General features: G+C 39.6%; 1 protein-coding gene across 5 annotated transcripts in view; it reads right to left on the bottom strand.

Moving 5' to 3' along the window:
* Positions 1 to 4,944: 4,944 nt before the first annotated feature.
* BBX (BBX high mobility group box domain containing) overlaps positions 4,945 to 13,886 on the bottom strand; it is a 260,233-nt gene continuing 251,291 nt past the window's right edge. For 3 of the 5 annotated variants that reach the window (XM_019651182.1, XM_019651183.1, XM_019651180.1), the window contains 3 exons: positions 13,335 to 13,532; positions 11,151 to 11,337; positions 4,945 to 8,573 (listed from right to left, as the gene is read on the bottom strand). In XM_019651182.1, coding sequence (XP_019506727.1) covers positions 8,486 to 8,573; positions 11,151 to 11,337; positions 13,335 to 13,532 — 473 coding nt within the window. In that variant the 3' untranslated portion in view covers positions 4,945 to 8,485. The remainder of the gene's footprint in view (positions 8,574 to 11,150; positions 11,338 to 13,334; positions 13,533 to 13,886) is intronic. The other 2 variants (XM_019651181.1, XM_019651184.1) reach the window with 2 other exon arrangements.

Below are 13,886 nucleotides of genomic sequence, written 5' to 3'. Positions count from 1 at the left end.
TTCACTCTTGCAATTCTGAGGGAGGAAGAAACACAGTGGGAACAGGGTTGGAGGGAAAAGTGTAAAGGACAAAAATTTATAAGTTTTATATAAAATCATGAAAGTTTTAGTACTTTGTCCTTTTTAGACATTATGGATGGAAAAGAGAAAAGATCATAGAAAGAAAGCCCCCCCCCCCGCACATGCTAAGAATGGGCTCTCTCTGTTCAAGTTAAAATCTCTTTAGAAAACTGGCTCAAAAAAAGGTAAATATAGAAATATCCAAATTAGTGTTTTCTAATTTCAAATGATCTTTTTTACTTCAGCATTATTGTTCTTGTGGCTCATGGATTCCTTTTGCTTTGGACAGGAAACAAACTTTTTTGGAAATGTGAGGTGATAAATATGAAATAGTTCATATCAAAAGATTTGTTTTTAAAGGGTGTATTTTAAGTATTTATACATGAAATCATTATTCTGGGATAGGCATACCTGGAGTTGAGGGATGAAATGGAGGAAAATAGGTCAAATACAGATGATGTAGGGATTGAGAAAATGTTATTTGTTGAAGCTGGGTGATGAGTACATGGAGTTAAATATGCTAGGCTACTTTTGCATATATTTTCCTTTCATTTCAAAAAGGTGAAAAGATAAATTGTGGTTAACAATTTTATGTTCTTTCAGGATGCATGGGATGGAGTCAGTAATATTAATTTTAGAGCTCTTAAGAACCATTTTTTCTTGAAAGAGGTTTCATGTCCTACCCAAAAGATGTAATTGTCTAATACGTGTAGGACCATACCACCACTCGTATGTGTACTGTCACCTTTCTCTGTTCTAACAGAATTTAGAATCTTTGGAAGGGAGCCCGCCACCACCACCTTTGATTCTCAGTAATTCGAAGGAAGTGTACTGGAGTCTTAGAAAGTGTAATTCATTAGGCAGACTAATTTTACCAAAAAATCTTCTAGTGCTACCTATACAAGTATGAGTTAGCTATGTGAGCTTAACACTTAACTTACTGAGTTTTCCACTCCATTATAGCTCCTAAACAGCTTACCCCTACTGCATCGTTTATTTTAAAGCTAAGGTTATACTGAGCATCTCTTTTCAATATACTTAAACACATTGACCTTTGAGTTGAAATAAACATAATAAAATCAACAAATACCATTTAATGAGCATTTCCTACAGGCCCCATGTCAACATTTTCATATCTATTCCTTTCATCTTGGCAATGGTGTAAGGAGGTATTATCAAAATACCATCATTTAGATAAGTGTGGTTCAGAGAGGAGAAAAAACCCAGTGGTAAATAGGTGGAGCCAGAATTCCAAGCCAAGTCTGTCTGAATGCAAGCAAGGCCTATTCGACATATACTATACATCTTATTTATACAGTATGTGTGTGTGTTGTTCCGAAGGACAAAAAAGCCCATATCCGAGGTTCTCAGGTTCAGGAATACTGTATCCAACAAATCTGAGGTCTGAGGCCGGCTGAGTAACTCAGTTGGTTACAGCATGAGCTCTGAGCAACAGGGCCGCTGGTTCGATTCCCACATGGGCCAGTGAGCTGTGTCTGAGCTACCAAAGGGTAGCTGGATGGCGCTGGTGGCCGGATGGCTCAGCTGGGGAGAATGTGTGCTCTTAACAAATTTTCCAGTTTGACTCCCTCATGGAATGGTGGCCTACGCCCGCCCCTCCCCTGCCTGTCCACCGAATCCTCCTGGAGCAAGAGGTTTCTTGAGATATCACCCTTCCATAAAAACCTTAACAGTTATTCTCAATGGAGAAAAAAGTAAAAAAACAAAACNCGCCCCCTGGCAACTAGATTGAAAGCAGCGACTGGACTTGGAGCTGAGCTGCACCCTCCACAACTAAGACTGAAGGACAACAACTTGACTTGGAGCTCATGGGTCCTGGAAAAACACTGTTTCTCTTCCCCAATTCCCCAATAAAATCTTTAAAAAAGAAAAGAAAAATAAATCTGAGGTCTGAGTTTATTATACTTTAGGTTTAGAGTCTTAATATAACTTCCATAAGTTATAGTTCAGGGAAAGATGGTATGTTCAGGTCATACTTTTCTCAGGGAGGTGCCTCAAAAATTCTTGAGGAGCATACCTCTTTCCATCCAATTCATTTCCATTCCACACACACATCAGGAAAAAGCAACTGAGGCTGCCCAGACAATGGTGAATCTCAGACCAGTAGTTTAGGGGAGACCAGATTGACGTTTGAAATAGCTTACTTTTATGAAAGTATTTTCTCTACTGTTTTTTAGTGGGCATGATATTATATATGTATATATTTTTTAAATTAAAATTTATTGGGGTGACAATTGTTAGTAAAATTACATGTTTCAAGTGTACAATTCTGTAATACTTCATCTACATATCACATTGTGTGCTCACCACCCAGAGTCAGTTCTCCTTCCATCACCATATATTTGATCCCCTTTACCCTCTTCTACCACCCTCCTCCCCCCTGGCAACCACTAAACTATTGTCTGTGTCTATGAGTTTTTTTTTTGTCTTGTTCTTTTGTTGTTTTCAGTTCTATATCTCACATATGAGTGAAATCATATGGTTCTTGACTTTTTCTGACTTATTTCGCATGGTATATTGAAGGCATATACGCTGTGGTCAGTAGTGTGAACATAAATAAATAAATTTGAATAATACCTTTAAAATATTTCAAATTTTTATTAAATATTTTTATTCAGTTTTAAGATCACAGTTAAAGTACTTTAGCATGTTATACACATGACTTACATGTGCAATTTTTAGAAATATCAAATTAAGTATAAGATTTTGAAGAAAGAAATTATATAAATGTGTATATTGACTTTTACTACACATACATCTAAGAAAGCAATAATTCTGTTGTACCATTAAGTGGAAATCATTTATTACATGGCATGTTTACACCAACTCTAAAGAGAACCGAGCCAATTTCCAAAAGCAAAAAAAGTAAACAAAAAACAAAAATGAAAACAAAAACAAATGAGCGATTCGATCATGCTGAAACAGTCAACAGACTGAAGACCTGGTGGTCAAATGAAGCTATGATTAATTTATGACAAGTAAGCAATTCAAACCTATGAGGAAAGTTCATAATCTGGGATGTGGAATCTCAGGTGGTTTTATTTTTATTTTTTTGACAAATTCCTGAGAGCAAGAGACTTGTTTAGTGCTAACGAAATGAGAAAAATGTTGCTGAGCATGTGCTGAGCTCCAAATCATGAGCCTTCCCTCCCCCTCCCCCCCAGTTCTGCCACTCTTAGAGCACGAGGGCACTAATGTGAGGTGTCAAGGGATGTGAACCAGCCCCTCGGGGGGCCCCTAAGAGAGCTCAGTGTTGGTTCATGAAACATGGGTGCCTCTGCAATTTAGAGCTTGTGAGGTAAGATTTGCCGTGCGGGTGGGAGGGTGTGGAGGCATGTGAATTAGGTCCTTGTTACTCAGTAACCAGTCCTGGCCCAGAGTATTAAGAAATCTTTGGAAGGAGTCATTATGTTCACAACAACTAGTTCTGTGCATAAAAATCAGTTGGAGGGCAGGATCGATTTTGGCCACTGACAGCAATGAGAAAACTGTGGCCATAGAAATTTTAAGTACAAGGTTTCCTTTTTCAATTTATTAGTATAAATCATAACCACCACCCATAAAATTTGGCCAGAAGAGGAACATCTATTTTTGTGTGAAGAAAAAATATATTTATATATTTTAAGGAAAGCATAGCACAAACAGATGGAGGTGTATGAGCGAGTCAGACATACTTGTCTTGTTCTTCACTTTTTTGTTGCTTCCTTGTTCTGAAATGTAAGGAAGGTAATGTCCCCAGTGATAAGGACAAGGTCATATATTATGGAGTATAATAAACTTAGCTATCATTTTCAAACTAAAGCAAAGCAGTCCATCAAACCCTGAATAGTTCACCAAGCATAACTGGTAAGACGAACTGAACAACTGTTTCTTTTTTACTATAAGTATATAATGTTAGTCAATGTAAGTAAGATAATTTTTCAAAGTTCCAAAAACTGAAATAACAAAATCCAAACCTAATTCTTTGGGAATGCTTATATAAATAAAAGCCAACATCTAATTAACAATTAGTACACTTTTCATAAGGTGCAAAACAAGGTCCTATGTGGGGAAAGCTAGAATTTAATTTCCACCTAGCAGTCACTCTGAATACTTTATATGTCAAATGAATAATAGCATTTGCTTCTACTGCCCATTTTCAGCGATACATTGTTCTCTCTGGAGAAGGCGGTTTGTGAAGTCAAAACACTGCAGTGGAAAATAGTGGCACTGAAGGTACAAGCAAAAAAGAGACAAATCTTTGAAATAGAACTTACTGAAATTAACTTTTAAAGCCGAGGTAGCCCATTAGGATTGGCCTTATCTGAGGGCTCTGTGGAGCAGTGCAATCAAAGCTGAATCTCCTCAACGGCATCACATACACCCCAACTTTCCCTTTATAAATGAGGACTCCAGGCCTCGCTTGTCTGTCTTCCTGTTCCCCAGCGAAGAGGCGGTGCTTCTCCTCTGGTGTATGGATGCCAGCCTCCAGCCTCCAGCTGCTGGTCTCCAGAACACTAAGGATTCATACAGTAGTTTAGCAGGCAGCATGGTCCCACTGCTTCACATTAATGCCAAATGCCAAACTCAGAACAGAGCTATTGGATAGTCCCCCTCCCCCCTCCCCCACACATACTATATAAACAAAACATGTCATTCAGTTTTCAGCTTCCTCCTGGTTCTGTATCAACGTATAACTTGCTTGAGATTTTACATAGGTGCAAACATTGTCATACGATGAGCCAAAGACTGCAGAGTGCAAACAAAATTTTATCTGACTTAGGCAGAGTAGCATCTGACTTACTAAGAAAATGACAGGATTAGACACATTGGATGCTAAAGAACTAGATAGACCAGTTCAGATGCTCCTCATTGTTCATAGTGTTCCATCACTTTTTTTTTTTTTTTCTCCAGCAGTTTTAATGGCAGGAACTAGCATATCAGTGGTAACGTGGGAATGGTGTCAGCATTTCGGCTTTGAGATGGCATTGGCAGAAAGCTCATCTGACAGAATTAAATATATATATATATTTCTGATTATTTGTGGGGAAAAAGGACTGTCAGAATTCCAACAGTATGATTTATCCTTTAAAGGGGGCTTTAATGAGTCAACCGGTTTTGATCTAAAAAATCTGGGAACTAATCTAATTTGGGAATAAGAACCTGTATCTTCAGTGTGGCTGTGGGACATTTTTCCTCTTTCCTGATCTCATTACAGTATCCAAACAAATAAAAACTTTAAAAGGATGTCTTACAGTAATTTTTTCTTTCACTCAGCTACTTAGAGCTGCAGCTTCAGTTACTATTATATACTCTACACACTTCAAAATTACATAGGAAATACCCGGAGTAACTAAATAAATAAAAGGCTAAAGGAACCGGGAACAGTACTGCGTCTCCATCTGAGACTAAACCATCCGCTTCCAGCATCACTGAGAAGGGCGAGGACAATTTTTTCCAAAAGATTTATATACAGGTTTGAATCCAGAAATTAAGGTTAAAAGCATAAATATTGATAATTTCAACTAAATTCAGAATGGTTTCAGAAAGATATGATACAACAATTTAGAATAAAACAAAGCAGAAGAGTATCATATTTTGGTTTGCTTGAGATATACATAAGGTGCAACAACTTTTTCTCTTGAGGATGCTAGTGGGACAGATGTTAGTGTAGATGGTGGGTGTCTGCTGGCAGATTATGGTACACACTATACCAATATGGTTTTCCAAAATAAAGAATGAGAGAAATGAAATGAAAATGATAAATGGGGCGGGGGGGGGAACTACATGTTTGTCTGAAGTATTTGTGCTAACAAACGTTGTTACCTGAAAATACCAACACCCCTTTCCAGTGGATACAGGGCATAAGAAAAGCACTAATATTGAAATCAAGACTCCCATTCAGAGAAAAGACAAGGCGAGTGTCTAAAGGACTATAAAGCTTTGCAGGATTTCTGCTACTCTCAGTGCCTAGCCGCTTAAAAATTAAGCATTTCTACAAAAAAGTTTTTGTTTTTTAAGTATCTGAAAACAGTCATATCCAGTAGGTTGCCCTCCCACGCCCACCCCTGCCTAAGGGAAAAGCCACTGAGGTTTAGGAAAAGCAGATCAAGTAAGATATTAATCATATAGAAAAAAGTAATCTTTTGCTTTGCTTCTTTTTAAAAAAAGGTCCCATGAATACACAGCACTGTCTTGAGGAACTCTAGTGAAAGGTAATCAGAGGACTGGAGGAGGATGCTCTGGCAAAAATAGATCTATTCTAACGTGTTCTACAGCATAACAAGTTAGTACCATTGTCAAGGTGCATGTTCTGCACCAAACAATTTCTGTTGTTGGTTGGTTTTTTTTTTTTTTTGGATTTTAGCTAATAATAATTTTAAAATCACTGCTAGCAAGTGGTCCAGAAACTCCCAACAGCCACCAACACTGGGACCCAGCGATTTCCAAACATTCACTTTGTATTTTGAGATTTAGAAAATATTACTAAAACAGCATCATAGTAAAAACAGCATGCTGCAATTTGGGGGCTGCTCGCCTGATTTATCTCTGTGTGAATGGGGTTAAGCTTTAACCTCTGATTAACCTCGCTGACTAACTCCTTCTCCACGCCCACAATGAGTATGCATTTTGAGAACACCCTTCCAATGCTCTGCTGCCCTCTTCACCTGCTTTGAAAAAAACATCTCTCTATTTAGTCTTCTTCAATTCTGTTAGTTTGTTGTACATATTTTCCAGCACTGAAACTGAAGTACAACCATGAAAAGCTAAACCTAGTCAGTACTAATAGAGTCATTTTTTTATATGGCTATTAGGTCAAATTACGATTAGAAAAAAATCATCATTACAATTCAGTCAAGTATAAATAAGAAAGCTAGATAAAACCTTGTAAACTGTCACCATTTAGAGATCTAATTCAAAAGCTTCAAACTTGAACTAACACTATCAAAATTCTGCCAGTTTGAAAACCACTAAAAATTATTGCTGGAATCCAATCATTGAAATTTGGTAGTTTGTGCTGCGATGCAAGAGTGGGGAAATACTTTGTGCTATGGAACAAATACCCTGTAAAATCTGTAGTCTCTGACTAATTTTGATTTATCACTTTGTATCTGTTGCTAGGAAACAAGACACTGTGAACGTCAGGTGGTTAAGTCAATATGTTGAATGTTCTACGCCAGTTAATCCACTTGGTACTGGCATATGTACGGTTGGTTTTTATGTTCAAAAGCAACAAAATACAAAAAGGAAACAGAAACTTGCAGGTGGATCTATGACTGACACTCTCCCTCTGGTCAGGCATACTTCCCTTAACAACACAAACTCAAAATGGCTCTAAAAACCTGCAGTGCCAGTTAGGCTGTGCATAGCAATTGCTACCCGTCCAGTCTGGGATGGATGGAAAAGGTCTGTGGCTCAATGTCCACAGGAAGTGAGTGTCTTCAATGTGTTCAGAATAGTGAAGCAATACTAAGGTCACTTCTGAATAATAGTTTTCTCTTATTTTTTTTTTTTGTTTTTTTTGTTTGTTTGTATGAACGATCCATTGGTCGCTTCGACCCTTGTGTAAAAATAAAAGAATCCTCAAGGCATGAAAACACCAGTAACCTGTAATCTGCAGGACTCTTTCCCCTGTCTGGGAAAATATTTGCCACAATTTGCCCCAAGCAAATTCTTCTTGGTCACTCAAGGCTAAGAAAAAAATTCAGCTTGTAAGAATCGTAAATTTTTTTTCTCTCTCTCTCTCTTTTTTTTTTTTTTTGCCAGCAAACTACCACCCTGGTGGCAAATATAAAAGTGCAGAATATATGGACCACGAGGCCGAGCATACACCGCTAACAATGGTACATCTGCCTGCCCGTGCTGCGTGGGAGTCTCGGAACAGGCTTTTTAATATTATTCTACAATATAAATGTAGGTATAACCTATTATATAAACCTTCTTAGAACTCAAATCTCCATGTACAAAAAAGACTAAGAATATCTAATAATAACTAGTGCAGTGCGTCAGTTTTGTTTTTTTTTTTGTTTGTTTTTTTGTTTTGAAAGAATAACTAGGTAATATACGAAACTAGTTTCACACTCTCTGGTTGGTAAAAGAGATGCCGAATGAGCTACAGTAAAGGCAGCCTTTTACCAAGTTACCCCCTATTACCGTCAAAGCCTTCAATAGAAAGCAAAGCTCTAGAATCATTTCGTTTCTGCTCATTATCAGACAGGTAACATCATCCTCAAAGATTCTGACTTCTGAAAGAAGAAATGGGCCCAGAAGGCTAACTTCTGCTTCAAGTGAATCTGGGCCGTGTAGGGCAACAAGCACTTGTTTGCAGTCTATAGTTTCCACCACATGGAATCACTAGCATCCCTCGGTAAAGACAAGGCTAGGATAGTAGGTAAAGCACAATGTTTTACAATTAAAGGGCGGTTCACTGGTCAGCGCAGGAAATAAGTACAGGAGCCTGTGGCATTTCTTTTGGCTGCCCATCATGGGTGAGTGGAGTTGACCTCTGACCTCTGTAAAGCAAAAAGAGGAAAAAAATCACTTATTCAGAGTGTGTTATCAGGAATACGTGAGAATGATAACAATATCTTGTTTAATAGCTACTGCTGACTTTTTACTTATGCCATTTAATTAAAACCAATTTTGTCCTTAGAGATTCTATCTATCTATCTATCTATCTATCTATCTATCTATCTAAATTTATTGGGGTGACATTGATTAGTAAAATTATATAGGTTCCAAGTGTACATTTCTATAATACATCATCTATATATTGCAGTGTGTTCACCACCCAGAATCAGTTCTCCTTCCATCACCATATTATTTGATGCATTTTATCCTGTTCCACCACCCCTCCTCCCGCCTTACTCTCTGGTAACCACTAAACTGTTGTCTGTCTATGAGTTTTTGTTTGTCTTATTTATTTGTTGTTTTCAGTTTTGTATCCCACATATGAGTGAAATCATATGTTCTTGTTCTTTTCCATCTGACTTATTTCTCTTAGCATGATACTCTCAAGATCCATCCATGTTGTTGCAAATGGCAGTATTTCATCTTTTCTTATGGCCTAGTAATAGTCCTTTGTATACATGTTTTTTAAAGGATTTCTTACTTCAGTTTCCCTCACACAACTCAATGATATATTCTTTCCCCAACTGACCACCTCCATTTTGTAGAGACAAAACCTGAAGCACCAACAGATTTGGGGAAATTCCCTAAGAGTGGGAAAGTTTAAGTCAAGGGCTGAGGCTCTAGGACAACAATCTTCCTCTTGATCCACTAATATTCAAAAATGACACATTCTTTTCCCTAATTTGCCTGAGGGAAAAACTGTCCTATACTGATTGACAACCTCCAGGCTCATTTCTTAAGATGTATAGTAATAAACCCAATTTAAAACTTAAGGCCAATAAAAGCAATGGTCTCTGAAGAAAAAGAGGTAGACTGCGACTCTAAAAAAGCAAATGAAAACACTGAAATCTTCTTAAGAAAAGTTTCGCAGGCATACATGGAGAGAGAGTGTATGGAAGAAGGTAAGTAGCAACTGAATTTTAAGCGTGCAAGAAAATCCAGTCAACTTGGGCCCAAATCAACTGGAACTGCATGGAACAGAGCTGATTTTTCATTCAGCTTTTGTTCAATGAGTAGGACCCAATAGAACTTATTTCATGGTTATTAACCAAACTGTTCCAAATTCTTGGTAACTTCTACAGAGCTTCTCATTCTAAAAAGATACAACTGGGCACCTCCTTGACATTTTCCAACAGGCTTGTCAAGCCCGCGTGATGCACACCCGTTGCTCTGGTCTAGAATGGTCTGCCGTGTGCAGCACTGTGGTGAAAACATGTGAGGCATCAAGAGAAGGAGGTACCAAAGCAATGGTTTCACTGGTTTCAGAAATTCAATATAGTATCTTCCTCAGATTATGTATAACAAAAGGTGCTGTTTTAAAATTCAAATTGTATTGGCTCCATAACTATGTCCCATTTCTTTCTCTTGCACAGAAAAGAACTGTCACATGACAGGGACAGAGCAAGAAGCAAACAAAGCCTAGGCCAGGGCCTCCTACACGTGGATGTGAAAAAGGAGAACGGAGCCCAGCGGGCGTGTGTACAAGTTGTACTCGATTTCGAGCTCTTCTGTACAGAAGACTGAAAGGCTAAGAAACTAACTCATCTGTGGGTAGTCCACTCTGAATAAAAATATGAAATATCTGAATTTACAAAAGGCTTTTTTGCCTTCCTAAAGGGTCCATCAAGTGGCAGAATGCCCTGTTATGCACTTAGAACTTCATATGTTTTCTGCAGGGCTTTCACGAGTTCACAAGGCTTTCGCATCTATGATCCTGGCTGATCCTTACAACTCTGTGATTCTTTGGGGAGACCATTATGCTCCATGTAAGATGAGGGAGGAAACTGAGGCCGAGAGAAATCAATTGCTTTGTAGCAAACAGGGAGCTGAAGACAAATCCAGGCCTTGCCTGCCATGACAGGTACCATGATGCTCTTTTTCTGGAACCATGCTGTTTTCTGCTGGTACCACTTTGCCACCAATGCCATCCTCAATGGGGGCGTTTACTGCGTGCCAGCACATGGGACACTAATGAGTACCACTTACCCCCTTTTATGGAAGAAAAAATGGGAGGGTAAAGAGGTGACTGATCTTGCCCTAGACTTTGCAGTTTGCAGGTGATAGAGCTAGAACTCACACCCAGGTTTGAGACCTGACTCCAAATTCTCATGCTTAATGACTAGATAGAATAGCAGTACTGCTTCTCAGGTCTGTCAGGCTTTTTATGGAAATGAAGTATAGCAAAAGAATAAAAAATATTCAAAAATAAAATACCTGGCCAGTTATATGCCCTTATGTTTTTGAACACTGCTAATTCATCAGCGCATATATTTTTATAACACGTCGCATAAACAAAAGTGCTCTCGACTCAAGTCTTATGCACTGTGAAAAATACCCCAAATCATGTCAGAAAGGATGGTTCCGGTTTCTATGTCACTTTCCCCATCTGTGTTCCAAGGAAGGGGGTGAAGTTGAGCTGGGTCCCCAGAACCCTGGCCGCAAGGCTTCGCACCACTAACCTGTGCACATTTTCCATGGCGGCCACTTCAGCCAGCGCCGCCAGGCTGAAGAACGCAGACACTGCCGGCATCTCGGGAGTGCTGCTCCGCGTGTCCGCGGCCTCGCTGCCGTGTGCGCATTCCTCACTGCAGCCTGTCCCGGGCACTTTGGGGAGGCTTCTCTGCAGTTGTTCCTTTGGTTTGTCATCTGTAATGAAAGGGAAATCCATCACGAAAGGATCCCTCTGTTCTCTCCGGAGAAAAGACACAGAGAAAACTCTGTGCCAGGCAATCTGAAATGAGCTAATATTCTTTACTGTTCACTTCTGTCATCCACTAACTATTAAGGTTTTTATAGAAGCTATTCTTCCATGGTCACAAACTCTTTTATTAAGCTCAACTGCAACTATGGGCAGCGCTGTGCCCCGAAGCTGAGCAGAGGAGAAGCTGTGTTTTACCCAAGGTCAAATAGGTCAGTCTTGGACAGAGAAGGAAAAATGGGCTTGAGCCAAAATAAAACCCAAGAGACTTCTGCAAAGGGGCCTATGGATGCTGCAAAGGGCCCCTAAAAACCCAGCTGATCAAGTATTTCTGATGAAGCCACGGCACGCCCTGCCATGGCAACGTGGACATTGAGTATCGTGGCACCAACACTTAGGCTGGACGGCACTAATCCCAGTGAGATTACAGATGATCATTTTTGTTTTGAAGACCTACTGGAATGAAGATAAAGGGCCTTCTGGTATTTCTGAAGACGTGGCTGAAATGCTATGCAAATATATTGGTTGGAAGTGAGTATATTTTATTATGCAGCTGTCACAGAGGAAGAGGAATCTCTACCATGGTTTTTAAAACATTAACAATAGAAAATCACTGATAAAGGGAGCAAATGTCATATATTAACTGAACATGTGCTTTCTATGTGAAAGGGACCATTTTCTAAAATCTTTCACTCTTCCAAATGAGGCTGTATAGCTATTTACAAAATGAAAATCACAGACCAGACCTAGAGTGGAAAGGGCGGGAGAGAGGGGCCTGCTGGACTAAGTATCAGAAAAACTAGGTTCTAGTCCTCATCCTCCAGCTACTGAGTTGTTCAAAGTATTCAAAACCAAAATTCCACCTTTTTGAGCTTCATCTCCTATGTGACAGGGTAACATTGGGGGTCTTTAATACACGTTATGGTTCTAACAATCTACATACGCAAAACACAAGGAAAGGGCACCACGTTCACTAATTAGCCTCTAAGTCTACGTTAGCAAACAACGGATCTCTATTAACTAGATTAACTTAAGTCATACAGTTATAAATATTACTCTCAAAAAACACTCCTTTAAATTTTTTTTTTCTATTTATAGACATCTTTTTTTTTTTGACAATGGATTAAGGTTGCGGGAGGGACACTTCCTTCAGGGCTAACAGAATGAGATGCTAGAGGAACTAAAAGGCAGGAAGGTAACAGCTAAGACCACGAGTGCTCGGCTGGAGCGGCACTCCAAGGTTTGAAGGAGGGAGCTCAGTGTCACTCTGACTCCACTCCTGAACTTGGGCCCTTCAGGCAATTCTGCTGCCATGCAGGCAGGCCACCAGGAACAACAAACAGACCACAGGCCGCAAGTGAAAATGGAGAAATTCACTGTGAGTTACGATTTGGTTAATAGCCCAGAGAGCTCCGGAAATTCAGATGCATTCTCAAGTTCCTTTGGTGGTCTCGAGCAGCTTTATAGGAAGTGCTGGAGGCTTTCTAAGATGCCTTAAGTCATGGGTTTAGATACCTGATAATCTGGCTTGTAGTGACTTGAACAGTAAACCATGGAGAAACACTTATTCATCCAATATTTTTAAAAGCCTAGGATCTTTGGAAATTGACTTAACGAGGACTATTTTGGTGCATGCTGAGAAAGGGAAGGAGATGTTGACAGCCCTAAAAATTACTCTTCCTTTTTTAGGAATTCCAGATATGTTCTTGGAAAAGGAGATGTGATTTTAAAACATAGAGTAAAACATGTAGATTTGGGAGTTTGCAGAAAACGAGTTCTCAAGGAAACCCAGAGAGAGAAAATGTTACTGTGACCAAATTGACAGAACAGACCCATGTTTGTCTGTGAGGACCCAGAGTTGCCTTAGAGTCCCGTGCTGGCCAGTGTGGCTGTGAGGTTCACCTGCTGACTCTGGTTATCTCTGTCTACCGCTCCCTCTCCTCACCCAAAGTACCTCCTGCTGGTGACACCCGGCCATCTGCTGTCCTGACCAGGTGTGTGATCTTGGTTTTCCTCGCTTTTCTCTTCTGGCTACCCACCAGCGGTTCTTGCATGGCTGCTGGCTCTGGAGTGTTGAGAATGGAGAGGGCATTTTTAACCTTATAAGCAGGCTCTGTGGTGTTTTTGTCTTCTGTAAATATGGCTGAAAACAGGACAAACCATATGTAATAGTTACACACAAAAACACAAAGCATCAACATTGCTCCTGGAAGGAAATATTTCTAAATGGCTGACCTATCTGAAGGTAGAACTGATATTTAGTTTTCAAAGTATTAATAATGGGGAAAAAATAAAACATCGCCTTTGCTTTTAAATCAATATATTCATTTATATCTGCTTTGATAAATTAAGTACAGATGCCCCCCACCCCAATGCCCCTTAAGAGTATACTGAACCAAGGGGCCACTGAAGTAACATTTTCTAAGGGTTTGGATCTGGCAGGTTGGGGGGGGGAGGTGTGGCGTGGTGGTGGTGGTGGCGGTGGTGGTGGTGGTGG

This window comes from Hipposideros armiger, unplaced genomic scaffold, assembly GCF_001890085.2.
Source record: "Hipposideros armiger isolate ML-2016 unplaced genomic scaffold, ASM189008v1 scaffold_154, whole genome shotgun sequence".
NCBI classification, from domain to species: domain Eukaryota; kingdom Metazoa; phylum Chordata; class Mammalia; order Chiroptera; family Hipposideridae; genus Hipposideros; species Hipposideros armiger.
This window is presented reverse-complemented; position numbering and strand designations above follow the sequence as displayed.